Genomic DNA, 15,700 nt, shown 5'->3' with positions numbered 1-15,700 from the left:
CAAAGTAATTAAAAATGGGTCAAAGTTTCAGTTTTTAAGTTGTTTTAATGGTACTTTTTCCAGCATTTTTGATTCTCATAATAGATGAAAGAGTTCAATTAAAAACTGAAACCAAATCAATTTTAGACATGCTCCAAGTCTCACAACCTAAAGCCAAAATCTTGATTTTATTCAGCTTGATTTCTCCTATAACAACTTGGAACTTCAGTATCATGGGATACATCATAGCTTCAACATCAAAACTGCACCAATTTAATGTCCAAGACGCAGAGTAGCAGAAACAAGCAATGGTACCCTGGATGATTGTTCTCTTTCCTGATAATTCACAGGAGAGATCTTTGAAAAGTACATTTTGGGTAAAAACAGTCACTTCACCATATGGGATAGGTAGTTAGTCAAAATAAGTTAAAACACATAAGAGGTTTGATGTTTCATACCAAGGTCCCTAATTATTTTTCCTTTGTTTGTAAAACAATTTTTTAGTACAGTCAGATTTTTATTGCTTCTTATTGACGCTCAGTCCAGGAACCTGGCAACTATTCTAATGACTAAGCTTGTGGATGCAAAAGCCAATTTTGCCAAGTTTTCTTGTGCAGCCAGAATATCAAAATAACGGAGAACAGAAATGTAGGCCAAGACGTTGTGTTCTGTGTGCCTCGCTGATTGTTAAAAAAAAAAAAAGTCAGACGGTAGCTGATGGTTTTGAAATTGCACTTCAGAACATTCAATCCCTTATTGCCTCTCCACACAGGCTTTGATCTATGTGCAACCAATGCCCAAACATGATGGATCAATAAAACACAGACTAGAAACAGAAAGAAAAAAGTCTTCCGGTATGAAATATCAGATATTTCTTTATAGAGATTAACTGGAGCTGAAGTAAGCTAGCTGCAGCAAGCCAAAGGATACTAATCTCGTTATCACGTTGCCCGAGCATCTCTTTTAATTTGGCCACCTCTCCTGCACTTTGGTGGCTGTGTTGAATTTCTTCTTCCCTCCCTGTTGCTGCTGGTGTTGCTTTGTCATCACTGGATCTGTTTTTTCCTCCCTTTTTGTCCCAAATAATTACCTGTACACACACACGCGCGCGCACACACACACAGACACACACACAAAGACAGTTACAATAAAGATTGTGATTTTTTTTTTAACACAGGTGCTCAGACAGGGTCTTTAAATCTGAAACATATTAGGGGAAATGTAATTTTTGCAAATGCAGAAGGCACAAAAGAGGAGTGAAGCTTGACCCTGAACATTTTGCGCTAGGATGATGCTCCCCAGGCTTGTAAAATAACTTTTCAGTTTCATGTCATCACTGTGGCACAGAAACACAAAAGATAAACTGTTGAACAAAAGCCTGAAATGGTGACAATCAGCGCTGGGAACAAATGAAATGAAATGAAATTCAAACCGGACGAACTCTTACAGGTTCACTGGAGTGCGACTCGGGTGATGCTCAGAGGAATGTAAACTGAACGGGAGATAGAGTTTTCGGATCATAACAAACTGAAGGAGAGATAAACAGACGTTCAAGTGGGGTCTGGAACAGCTTCTGGTGGCTGCTCAAACTTCAACCAAACCAAAGCCCAGGGACGACGTGAGTACTGCAGCATTTTCCCATTGCTCAGCAGCAGCAGCAGCAGCAGCAGCAGCACGTCATTGCCTAAGACTTTCTCCATAAATGAGAACTTTTCTACAAACATTTTATGCACAACATGCAAGGGCAAACTGAGTAGATAGCCAAAGCAAAAAGAACTGTAAAAACACAAATTTTCTAACAACAACTCACCCAAGTGTTTAGTTCAGTCTGAGCACCAGCTGCCAGATATTAAATACAACAATACTTCTCTGCACAAGTCCAAACCATCTCCGCCTTGCCTCTCTAACTTTGTCTCCAAGTAACTCAACCTGTGCTGTCCCTTTGATATACTTATTTCAACAAACGTCTCAGGAACCCCTCCCTTTAAAGATACTTTCTGGGATTGAAGGATCAATCTAAAATCTTCACCACCTGGCAGCACCAACCACCTTCACTATTGTGTATGTTTTTGGTATTTCTTTTTAGCTACCGGCATTTCAGCAAAAGGCTTTTTTTGCCTGTTTTCACTGAAAATCAATGTTTCTAACGGTTGAATAAATGTTGTATTAACACAGTGTAGAATCTTGTAATACAAATTGGTATTGCACTTAAGTACAACCCAACCCTATTTAAACTTCAGTTGATATCGCTTCAACACCATATATAGATGTTTTGGACATAAGGTCATGACAGGTGTTCCTTCAAAAGTTTTAAATCATTTTTAAACACATGAATTTATACTTTTTAGAACATTTAAGTCACATTTTTTAAAAGGTTTGAAAAGCAATCGGAGTTCACAGCCAGAGATATGTGACTCTGTAGGGTACAACATAACCAGTGCCAGGCTGATAGCCACCTTACTGACACAGCAGGAAGTCAACACTGATTGTAGATGAATGCCGACTATCAAGTATATTTAGCACATGTATGATTAAAAAGGCTTAAAGGAAGCAGCCCAGTGAGCATCTACAGGGAAAACCACCAGCAGTTAAAAGTACATTGTCATAGTTGGAGCTGCAGGTTCTCCTCTATGAAATACCACAAGCATCAAACAGGTGGCGGTGCTACAGCAACAGCGAAAGAGATTATTTTTTCTAGAGTTGACAGCAACAGTGTCATTACTATAATCGCAATCAAAACCTCCACAGGTAAAGAGCCCTTTATCAGATCACTTCAACTAACATGGCACTCTTCAAGCTTCATGTTCAACAAGCTTGAACATGAATAGATGCAATCTTTTCAGCTACTCCCACTATTTTAAAATAATGACAGACAATCTGAATTAAGAACAAGTTAAAACCAGAAGCTTTCTCTATGGAAACTACTTGTTTATTTGACACGATCTCTGACCAACAAGATTGCCTCTCTCTCTTTCTATCTGAGATACCTGTAGCATGCAGGATGTCCAGTATTTACTACATTTATTTTAAAGCTTACGTTAACAATTATTTTGCAGATTTAGACTGTAAATATAAAGGGCTACCGAAAACTCGTTTTTACAGGTTAGTTCTTCTTTAATTAACCCCTTGTTTCACACCAAATGTTTGTAGGTAAGTGTAAATGCATGTGGGAACACATCCTCGACTGTATGCTTAAATGTACTGTATAGTTGTTATGTACGCTTCTCAAATGTATGGTTTTAATCCAAACTATAAAGCACTCTGTAACTGTGTGTTTTAAACAGTTTTGTTTAACCTGTTAGCAGTCGGACGTACCGCCCACGGGACATTGGATGGTTTAGGGGACTAATTGGACTGCTAAGGGGTTAAAGTTATAATTATTATCCTTATCCTTAATAAATTTCTATTGCAAATCTACTGCTAATATAAATTGAATACATTTTGCAGTATTATTATTGATTAACTTCCATAGAAAACAATGAAGATGACCTTTTTTACAGGACAGTAAATATACAAAAGTAGCCAGGATGTAATCTGCTCTTAATGTTATGTTGGTCACTGCTGTACGGTGGCCCTGAGAGGCCAAACGGACTGCAACTTAAGAAAACACCAGCAATAAGAAAAACACTGTAAAAGAACACAAAACATAACAGAAATAGGAAAAACAAAAACAAAAATAGAACAAACAAAAACGGAAATAGGAAAAAACAGATTTTTCAAAAGCACAAGGGAAGTATTTCTGGAGAGAAAAACAGCGTTTTTCTTATTGCTGGTGCTTTCTTAAGTTGCAGTCCGTTTGGCCTCTCAGGGCCACCGTACTGCTGTGATATTTCCACTCTGTGACACAATACGTAGCCAAGAATAAAAAACAAAACAAAACAAAACAAAAAAATAACGGTGTAAAACTGAGCATTTAGAGCAGTTACTATGTGAAACTTTGACCATGTTGGAAAAGAGCATCTACTATTGGAACAGGATTATCAAGGGAAATAAAGAAAAAGCCGAAGAGATCAACTTTAATATTTCATGTAAATATGTTTGATCTCAGTTAACTGTTTCCTTAACTGCTTATCTAATTCACTGTTGAAAGTAATCAAGACCTCCTGAAAAGTCTCCCAGGTTGTCACAGGGCCATCACTTTCATGTAGCTAGAAAATTTCATTAAACTGTGAAAAATACACAACACATCTTCAAATGGCAGTGCCGCTGCCTTCTAGTGACTCGGGTTAGGTGAGTGGGAAAGAAAATGGCATGGATGAGTTTTCAGATGGGTTGTTTGCTACGATCAGGTGGAAATTCTTGGAAAGTTTTAACTTAAAGACGTGCATTAAGGGCGGCGTGTCAACATTACACCTAGGATCTAATTAAATGGCAAATAACTGCAAAACTCTGTCTTCAGACTTTAGCCAGGCTATGGGAAAATCAGCCTTCAGCCATCAAAATCTGACATCACTAAGAAGTAAAACATTTTCAGAGTGAGATTTAGCAGCCACACACAATACCAAAAAGATATTTCCCGTGACTGCGTACGCATACAATACATTCCTAGTTAATGATTTTAATGTTGGCTATTTCAGTGAAATTACAGTGATAAAATTCTGATTAGTCAGTAACCTTCCACAGAGCCTTTAATTGCTTGAAAGCAGGAAATTCATTTAAATAAGTTTCAACCATAACTCAGGGGGTGACAGCTGGGCGAGCAGTTCAGAAGATGTGGGTCACCTGGTCAAAGCTGAGGTGATGAATGGTGGGAAATAAAAATTTTGGTGGTTTCATTAATTCAGTAACTGAACTGTAAAATAGACATTAAAAAGATTTAGAGTTCATTAATAAATGTGTGATCAAATTAGTAAAATAATTGCATATTTTAACAGACATGACAAAAAATAAATGATTAAATTTATGATGAATTCACTGAAAATCTGTTGCTCAAATCAAAAGAACCTAATTAAAAAAAAGACATTAACACCAGATTATAGGGCTGGTCGATATAACGATATATATTGGATGACGATATAAAAACGTCTATCGTTTCATTTTACGCTATCGTTTGTTTCGTGGTGTCGCAAAATAAACTGTTTACGGCAATATTTTTTCATCGTCACTGTAGTGGCTATATTCATTTCTTAAAGTTCTCTCTTTCTTTTATATTTAATATAACCACACTACAGACGGACAAGCGCCTGTTTTTATGTGTTGTCGTTAGCAACAACAACGGTAAAACCATTGCATGTCCCCTTGTTCATATTCCACATAAACCTTTCACAATAAAGCTCAAGATCCTGTTGAGACTTTTCAAAATAAACTGAATCACGTGAAAGAGTGTGCAGAGTATTTATGGATTAGAAGCAAAATAAACCTTAGACTCAGACGTTAGAACAGGCTTTTCCCTGCAGCACACGTGTGTAATAAATACTCACAAAGAAAACGGTGGCCGTTACAACTTATGTCTAAAAATGTATAGTTTCATGCATCGGTTAAAACACTCGACTCCAGCTACACGACGCACAGCTGGAAACACACAAATCGAGCTGCCAGAGATTCACAGAATTTACAGAAAATATAAAATTTTTGTGATTTATATCGTTATCGGGACAATAGATGTCTTAAATCGAGATATGAGATTTCGGTCATATCGCACAGCCCTACCCGATTAATGAAAATTGAAAAAAAAACTGTGTCTAACTGTCCCGTTCACCAGCTGAGGCGACTTAGCAGGACTGTGCAGATTCTCAGTCCTCCAAGTAATGGTAGTCTCACAGTGATTTTACCGAATAATACGGGTAATGACCGATGCCTTGTTTCACACCTTGGGTCATGTGACAAGGCACATGATCAATAAGGGGTCAACAACACTCTTAAGGGACAATCCCCACTAGAGTTTAAAACTCTCCACCATTTGGTTTTAAAACTGAAGAAGCCTCTTGGATGAGAGGTGAGTGTCTTCACAAAACTTAAGTCCAGTCACTTTCTTTCCAAGCTCCTTAGACTGTACACATAGGTTACTGTGAATACATTACCTTTAGCAGGGAGAAGCAGTGCTGGATCTTTCTCATGTCTGGTCCCAGTGACAGTGTCACATCTGGATCGGGATCATCCAGATAAGCCTTAACGAGCTCCTCCAATCTAAACACGTGCACATAAACACACAGAGACCATCTAAGCAGTGCCACACTCCCTCTTTTATTCTTCCTCACTCAGCACTTAAACAGTTAAGATATACATTTGAGTAGTTTAAAATGTGGGTCTGGTCAAAGAAAACTATTTACTTAAACTTGTGTTTCAGCTCCACTGGGCCGGACTGTTGATAAACTATCATTAAACGATAGTCCAAACATTAGTTCTTCAAGATCTGGAAGCGGCCACAGGAAAAGAGCAGGAGGCAAGTGCCCAAACCCATCCAATGTAGACACGACAGTGTGTGGTTTTTATTTTTTGTTCAACACAAGAACATGCAAGGTTTACATGATGAAGGACTTAAAACAAACGCAGCGGTCCTGTTTCAGGGTCCTGCAAGACATCAGTGGTTTCATGAACCTTAAGAATGCCCTTGGATGCAATGTTCAATACTTTGCAAGAGGAAAGAAAAAACACTGGAATCGGAAACTTTCCAAGAAGTGGCTCAACTGTGTGTGATGTGAGCTGTTATCAAGCAAGTGTAGCAAACTAACACTGCTTGTTAAAACATTTACTTTGATTTTAGCTTGTATAGAAGTGGACTGACACAGAAGTGTCTTTTGGAAACACAAAAGCCCAGCAGTCCCGAGGATGTGTGTGCGTTTGGAACTGTGACAGTAAATAACCCAGGATATGTGCAATCGATCAGCGCAGGAAATGAGTGGGGACATCAAATAGAGAGGAAACGACAACAAAAAAACTCCAGCAAATGTGGTCATAATAGATACTATTAAAGATTCCCAGTGTGAGTTTGGCACAAACAGAGGCAAATCAAGGATAATCACCTGGGTAGAGAGGAAATAATAAAACGGGTGAACTGTGGGGGCGAAGGCATGGGAAATGCATCAGCATTTGAGGAGCAATCTGCCAAATCCTCCATGAAACCTCTGGTCTGAACCCTGGCCCTGCCCGACTGCCTGGGTCAGTCTGCCACTTGAGTACAGCAGCAGAAATAAAGCAGCGCTGGGAAACGCCATGAGATCTGGTTAAGCCGCACTGAGCAAGACTTCAATTCAGCACCAATGTGAAGCCAGCACCATAAGTTATATACGCACATTAGGCAGTCCCAAAATACTTATAAATCACCAGACATTTTTCCTTAAGAATCTGTGGGTTTGAGCTTTGCAAATACAAATTACAGTTCATAAAGTATACTCTGCACTTTTCTGTGGGTCTGAGGATCAACACAGCCTAGGCCTGAAAATGAAGGAAACGCTTCAGTGAAATGCAAAACGACTATCCCAACAGACCTCAATGTTAAATATTCAGCTTTACATCAGAAATAGACATGTTCACAGTTAACTACAGAAAATAGTTTGGTCTCCACTCCAATGATCAAATTAATAATTATAATAATAATCTGATTATAATACTAGGGGCTGATGAAACAATGAAATTGTTTGTTACTTAGCATTAATTAGCAGGTACCTGTACTTCTGTGTAGCACCTATACATACATGCCAACCCACCTGATTTTTCCGTGAGAATCCCGAATTTCAGTGCCCCTCCCGAAAATCTCCCAGCACCACGATTCTCCCAAATTTCTCCCGATTTTCTCCCGATTTTCCACTCGGACAAAAAAATTGAAAAACTATATCCCAGATTGGCCCAGCCAATTCCAGTTTCCAACAATGGCTACTACTACTGCAGCTACTTAGCTCAATATTACTCTTTACTCTTTTACTTTTAGCGTATTTTCAGGCGAGAATGTAGCTGTGTAAACTTCAAATATCTGAGCCGACGAGAACAGCAAACTCCCAGTACATTGTTTTCAAATTCGGTCTTTCGCTACTCAGGTTAAACATGATATATAAGTCACTTAAATAACTTAAACATGTTATTGTTTGGCCTTTTTCAGTGTTTTATTTGTTCATGAGTAAATCGATTTGGCTGAGATTAAAGTTATTAGATTAGATTAGATAAAATAAAACTTTATTAATCCCTCGGGTGGGTTCCTCCGGGGTTTTCACACAGCTGAATAAACGTCAAACAGAAAACTGATTAAACAGAAGTGTGAGATGGTGGAAAATTTACGCCAGCGTCTGGTTATATTTTAGATAGCAAGGAGCAGACGGCCGAGTTTCACTTCACCGAGAGATCTTGTGATGTCATTCTGAAGGCTAGACCATCCAATTTCACCGTCACTCATTTCCAGTCTACCCAGCTTTCGGAGGACCTGGCCCACTTAGAGCGCGAAGGCCGGGTCCGGTCAGGTGGACGCAGCCTCTGAATTTGGACACCCCCGCTGTTTCCGGCCGGACAATAATAACGGTGTCATTTAACTTATTTTATCCGATAAATAAACATTGTAAAATTCAAGTGTTTTGTATATATATGTATATGTATACCACCCCCCCCCCAACAGCCCTTTTGAATGTCTCCCTAATTCTGAGGTCTCAAGGTTGGTAAGAATGCAGCTATACAGTTTGTTGATGCAGCTTGCAAACAAAACCGCTTAGTGTTTGCGCTTAACCTTCCACCCTCTAATCCAAATATGGTCATATCTGACTCAGTGAAACTAAATGGCACGAAAATTTTAACTAAGCACTAATTAGCAATATCTGTGTCTGTGTGATCTTCATCTGATCATCTTCTGGCACAGAAAACAACATGATGATGGTGATAACACTAATTCAGAACCCACATATCATCATGTGACGTCACACCGGCTACTTCCATCTTTTACATACAGTCTGTGGAGCTTGGATACACGTTTGAGCTGCTCTACATTCTTAGTTAACTCGAGAACATCTGACGATGCAATGATTAAACAGATGAGGACTTTAAAAAGTAGAGGTGACGTACTTCTGGATCTCCTCTGGAGTTAGCCGGTCGTCTCTCTGCTCTCCAGTCACCATGGCCAGCTCCTCCTTAAGAGACAGGATCTCTCTTTTCAAACTTGCTATCAGCTGAAATACACACCATATACACAGAAAGTGGGGATTAATGCACACATTTGCAAGTACAGTACTCCACACAGACAGACGCTCATACACAAGCACGTGCAGACAGAAACTATCCAGCTGCTGCCAACTGATGAGACAATCCTGCTGAAAATAATCTTGCGGCTTATGTTGCTGATGCTTTCTGAGGTCAAACTTAAGTGATTCCAGACAAGTGGATACTCGAAGAAGAAAAATGCAGAAAGCAAAACACAAAATAGCATTAAACCTCAACGGTGGCTGTCTCTCCACACGTGTTTGGTAAGGACTCAGCAAGCCAACAGGCTGCTGGCTGTCCGGGTCTGGTTACTCTATATATACGTATAAAAAGAAAAGTATGACACCAAGCCCAGACACGGATTCTTAAATAAGTACTTAGATAGCCAGGTTTGGGGAAAAAAATTGCTACAAGAAGAATTTATATTAATGTTTAAAAAATCATAAGCCTGAGAAACACTACTGATCAAAAAAGGTGTTTTTATTTAGAGCAAGAAGCCTCGTTCGAGTGATTTACACTGACAGCAGTATGCTTGTTTATCACTGAGAACCAAGGCTCCTAGAGAGATTTTTTTGATTAAAGAGGCTCAATAACAAAAGATAAAAGTGAATTCACCACCACAACCTTTACTCTCTGGAGATAAGTCTGCCTCCTTTGAAAGGCTCTATGCCTAAAGAGGTCAGTCTAAGCAGCCTCGTGTCAGTCTAGCAGAGGATTAACTGCCATCTGGCTACCTAACACGTAAAGGATTAGTCAGTCAGTGATCACAGATTTGGACACTGCTCATCTCATGGGACAGTGTCAGTTCAGCTTGGTTTCATGAATGTGTTAATGCTCTATTAACTCTGATTAATTCACTAAAACGCGAGATACCAGTGACTCTGGTGATACTGGGGATAATGGTATGATGAGACATGATTTGGTTAATCGTTTAAGGTCCTCTGAACTAATACTGCCAATCACCCACAAAAACATTTTAAACAGGAAATGTGCTTCTTATCCTTAAAGTGTCAGACTAATCAGGGAATTGGCTCCACACGAGGAAAAGATTTGTGTGCAGAAAGAGAACAAATTGTTACAACTTACAAAAGATTTTACTGCATGCTTGCATCATCTTAACACCAAAAGATAGATAAACATTTGACTCTGTGATACTTTGATCAGCAGCAAATTCATTTTTTATCCATTATGACCGTGTTTCTCTATAAAAGTAAAAAAAGAACCTCTACTTTGCAGATGTGTAATAATGCAATGACATGGGACCAATTCACCACAACAGTTACATTGTGCTGAGGCAGTACAATATTAAACAGAGAGAAGAACACTAATCAGGTGATTTCCTATGAGCAGCACTTGGGGACAGTGGGAAGGAAAAAATAACCAGGTTGAAGGATGATGAGCAAGAGGTCAGAGGTGAGTCCAATTCTCATGTGCCACGACCTAACGTAAAGTGCTATGGTAAAATGAAAATGTAGATCCGGACAGCAAAAACATTGTGAATGACTGGCTCAATAACTTGGTATTTACACACTGGAAATCTGTTCAAAAAGAGGAAACAGTCCCAAAAGAGAAAAACAGAGACATGCAATTACATGTTAATGGTGGGGAAAATAGTCAAAGTCAATGGATCATGAAATTACTGAAATGAAGCCAAACCCACTGTAATAAAAATTTTACATAAATCCCCAAATGAAACAACACACTAAACCCTCTAAAAACACAAGTGGCCATTGTTCTTTTTGCTAAAACCCCCTTACTTAAGGGTAAATCCTACTTAAATATCTCAACAGCAAAGAGCAAAGGGAATAGAAATTAGCGACTGTGTGCAAGTGTTAGTCAGTGCCACTCCTGACACAGAACTGCTAAAGAGTTAAAGGTCAGTGAGAATTAAATCAAGGACAAAGGTCAGACTGAGTGTCAACCTCAAACTGAAAAGCCAAAGCAGCCAGACACTCGAACACAACTTGAGACGCTTCTGAAAAGAAACAGATCTGTTGTGTGATTTTGGAAAGGCGTGACTTTGCTGTTTCAACCTCGATCACCCCACATCATCCCGTCCCTGTATTTATTGTATGCTTTAACACCAAACACCACATCTGACCACTCTTCACCAGAGCCGCTCCCTGTATCTCCTTTTTGGAGCTCGTGGTCTGATGTAATTCTTCCAGCTGCATCCCCAAAAGCTGCCCACCAGTTGTTGGTCAGCAGAATTGCGCAGTCTATTTCAGAGCGCCAAGCCCACACTGGCACCACAGTTTCAGGGCAGGCTCTGAATAAAAACGGACTCAAACCATGTGACTGATGATGTCAGCAAACCCTATGGAAACCCAACAACACAAATCTGATGATAGAAGAAACATCCAGATGTTCATTTTCCCTCTTTCTCTCTACCTTTATGTCTGTCACAGTCTATGCACTGACAAACACAATTAACTTTGAAACATTAAACAGGCCTAACTTTAAATTATACCTCCTCTTCTTGAAAACATACCCTCTATCCTGTGCACATAACCACCCACACTAAAGTGTAAGCACTGCAGTATAACCCGCAATATAACCACAGGTTACACCTTAAAAATGTATATGTGCAGCGTTACGCAGTATGCCACTCACAAACATGCTGCTATTATGGGGCCTCTTTTATAAAGGAAGATTAGGCAAAATTTCCCATTACAACTGTGTGCTAGGTTTTCATCCTCCACAACAAAATGCGAACACATGGGCTGAATTTCTTGTGTCATATGGCACTACTTTGGTATTACAGACTAAAACAAGAAGCACTGCACTGAACCAGTGATTCCCAAGCAGGAGTACGAGTAACCCAAGGGGTATACTACTAAAGCACCAACTTGGGGTACAAAGACATAGCTTTAGTGACATTTAATTAAGTTTTAAGAGATATTAATTCTAGTTTTAATCATCTTATTTTTTATCCAAAATAACAGCAGAAAACTAGTGACACAGCTTGAAAAAACTATGAATGAGCAGTTACAATTGATAATGTCTCATTACACTACATTCTAAAGATGCTCTATTGGATCTTAAGACGTTAGAGGCCCTTTCAGTACAGTGAACTTAATGCAAAATTCCCCAAAATGGTCAGTTGACCGTATCTGGGGATGTGCATGGTCTCCAACCAATAGTCTTTAAATGCCGTGACATTTAAACAAAGGATTAAGAGTCCCAAGGTGTCCCAGTAAAATATCCCGCACACCATTGCATCACCACCTGTCTCAACGGTTGATAAAAGGACAGATTAATGACCCAGGATTAAAAACCCCACGCAAGGATTTTCACACTAGCTTCCTGAACATGTCTCTCTGGATGGTGATAAGCAGGCGTCTGTTGGAGTCACAGGTATGCGCTAATCAGAGCTGTCTTTTAAAGCTGGATGTTGTTTGCGTTTTTGTGAATACTGGCTTTAAGTTTAAGAGGGGCCCTAAGTTAACCTCTGCACAAATGCATAACCTCAAGCCAACATTTTTAACCCTTTTAAGAATGAAAGAAATATAAATAACGGGAGTATTAACACATAAATGCATCAGTGCGATGTGACTGTTACAATACAGTGGGGCAAAAAAGTATTTAGTCAGCCACTGACTGTGCAAGTTCCCCCACTTAAAATGATGACAGAGGTCAGTAATTTGCACCAGAGGTATACTTCAACTGTGAGAGACAGAATGTGAAAAAAAGATCCATGAATTCACATGGTAGGATTTGTAAAGAATTTATTCGTAAGTTAGGGTGGAAAATAAGTATTTGGTCACCTCAAACAAGGAAAATCTCTGGCTCTCACAGACGTGTAACGTCTTCTGTTAGACGCTTTTTTGTCCCCCACTCGTTACCTGTATGAATGGCACCTGTTTGAACTCATCATCTGTATAAAAGACACCTGTCCACAGCCTCAAACAGTCAGACTCCAAACTCCGCCATGGCCAAGACCAAAGAGCTTTCGAAGGACACCAGGAAAAGTATTGTAGACCTGCACCAGACTGGGAAGAGTGAATCTACAATAGGCAAGTAGCTTGGTGTGAAAAAATCAACTGTGGGAGCAATCATCAGAAAATGGAAGACATACAAGACCACTGATAATCTCCCACGATCTGGGGCTCCACGCAAGATCTCATCCCGTGGGGTCAAAATGATCATGAGATCGGTGAGGAAAGATCCCAGAACCACACGGGGGGACCTGGTGAATGACCTGCAGAGAGCTGGGACCAAAGTAACAAAGGTCACCATCAGTAGCACACTACAACGGCAGGGAATCAAATCCCGCAGTGCCAGACGTGTTCCGCTGCTGAAGCCAGTGCATGTCCAGGCCCGTCTGAAGTTTGCCAGAGAGCACATGGATGATACAGCAGAGGATTGGGAGAATGTCATGTGGTCAGATGAAACCAAAGTAGAACTTTTTGGTATAAACTCAACTCGTCGTGTTTGGAGGACGAAGAATACTGAGTTGCATCCCAAGAACACCATACCTACTGTGAAGCATGGGGGTGGAAACATCATGCTATGGGGCTGTTTTTCAAGGGGACAGGACGACTGATCCGTGTTAAGGACAGAATGAATGGGGCCATGTATCGTGAGATTTTGAGCCAAAACCTCCTTCCATCAGTGAGAACTTTGAAGATGAAACGAGGCTGGGTCTTCCAACATGACAATGATCCAAAACACACCGCCCGGGCAACAAAGGAGTGGCTTCGTAAGAAGCATTTGAAAGTCCTGGAGTGGCCTAGCCAGTCTCCAGACCTCAACCCCATAGAAAATCTGTGGCGGGAGTTGAAAGTCCGTGTTGCTCGGCGACAGCCCCAAAACATCACTGCTCTCGAGAAGATCTGCATGGAGGAATGGGCCAAAATACCAGCTACTGTGTGTGCAAACCTGGTAAAGACCTATAGTAAACGTTTGACCTCTGTTATTGCCAACAAAGGTTATGTTACAAAGTATTGAGTTGTATTTTTGTTATTGACCAAATACTTATTTTCCACCCTGATTTACGAATAAATTCTTTACAAATCCTACCATGTGAATTCATGGATTTTTTTTTCACATTCTGTCTCTCACAGTTGAAGTGTACCTCTGGTGCAAATTACTGACCTCTGTCATCATTTTAAGTGGGGGAACTTGCACAATCGGTGGCTGACTAAATACTTTTTTGCCCCACTGTAGCTGCTGACAATCTCCACTGATGAATGCAGATTGGGATCAGCCGGGTCTAAATGAAGGATTAACGCCAACATCAGTGCTCTTAGAGGAACTAACCGATGCAGCCTTATATGGTGCGGCCACTGTGGCTGACTTAATCATCATCACAGGTCACTTTCAACACCTCATTCTTTGCCTGTCAGTGAGAGACGTGTTCAGTGTTTTGTCTGGTCTGGCTGGTTTCCTGCTCCTCAGGATTTGAAGCCTGCAGGCTACAGTATAGGACCAGGACCAGACAAATCATTGTGAAAAGCAAACTTCAGGTTTTAAATCACCAAAGCCAGCGACTCCAAGACACAGTGCGCCTTCAGACGGGGCAGGCCAAAAATTGGAGTCAATGTGTGTCCCCCAAACCACAATAAATGACATCACTCTATTCTGCATGCTGCGCTGCTGCTTGCTTTGCATTTTCCTCAGTAAACTGGGCCGAGAGATAGATGAGACAGAAGCAATGAACATAAAATGAGAAATACACTAAAAATCCATAAACAGAGACAAGAGGTTTGCCCACAGAGGTTGGGTTTGCCTGGAGCTGTAACTGTGCCGGACCCGACTGGGAGCAGCCAGACACTGTCACAATTACTGAGCCGGCCGCAGACTCTCTTAAAAATACCTCTGTGGGGTTTGCAAGTGGCCAGCCAACTCTTAGCAGCAGCAGTAATACAGTAGCTGTCGATAGGTTGGGAGCAGAGGAAGTATATACAGGAGTGATGACTCGCTACCATATATCTGCCCATTAGGCCTTTTTAACAACTACCAGGTTTGCAAACTGCAACAGTGGAAGGTGTGACAGGTATTCCAAAGTATCTAGTATAACTAGAATTACTATTTTGTTACTGTTTTTGAGAATTTAAATTAATTATTTCTGTGAGGCAAAGAGTAGCTTTGTTAAGAACAGTGTTATATAGTTTACCACAAATAGTGAAGGAGGGGCATCGTGCCAGAGGTTAACCTGGCTGTGATTATGTGATTTCCTATTATTAGTGAACAACAAACAAGCCCCCAAGAGCTCAAAGCAGTCTCTAGGCTGCATTACCTTTTAAGCTAATAGTTGTTATGATCCTGGGTCGGTGATCCAGCATTTTGGTTTTTTGTGTTATCATTGAGCTTTGTTTTCTTCTAGGTTTTGACTGACAGAATGATGGTTTGTTTTGTATTTCTAGTTCTCAGGTCCCTGTTTTCTGTCACCTCTGTGTAGTTTCAATTCTGTGCCCTTGAGCCAGGTGTATTTCTTGTTTTATTGTGAAGGTCCGTGTCTTATGTCAGTGTGTTGACTTTGCGTTTCCTCGTGTCTCCTTAGGTCTAATTTCTTCCGGCTGTGTTCCCACCTGTTCCTCGTACCCTCATGTTCTTGCCTGTGTATTTATAGCAGGTGTCCCCAATCCCAGTCCACGAGGGC

The 15,700-nt window shown here is 40.3% G+C and overlaps 1 protein-coding gene across 1 annotated transcript in view; it reads right to left on the bottom strand.

Annotated features, from left to right (window-relative positions):
• kif6 (kinesin family member 6) overlaps nucleotides 1-15,700 on the bottom strand; it is a 75,387-nt gene that overhangs the window by 32,361 nt on the left and 27,326 nt on the right. The window contains exons 10-12 of the mRNA XM_005746485.1: nucleotides 8,962-9,065; nucleotides 6,000-6,105; nucleotides 910-1,069 (exon numbers count right to left, since the gene is read on the bottom strand). Of these exons, the coding sequence (XP_005746542.1) occupies nucleotides 910-1,069; nucleotides 6,000-6,105; nucleotides 8,962-9,065 (370 nt within the window). The remainder of the gene's footprint in view (nucleotides 1-909; nucleotides 1,070-5,999; nucleotides 6,106-8,961; nucleotides 9,066-15,700) is intronic.

Source organism: Pundamilia nyererei, unplaced genomic scaffold (assembly GCF_000239375.1).
Source record: "Pundamilia nyererei isolate P.nyererei 1_Seehausen unplaced genomic scaffold, PunNye1.0 scaffold00179, whole genome shotgun sequence".
Classification (NCBI taxonomy): Eukaryota; Metazoa; Chordata; class Actinopteri; order Cichliformes; family Cichlidae; genus Pundamilia; species Pundamilia nyererei.
This window is presented reverse-complemented; position numbering and strand designations above follow the sequence as displayed.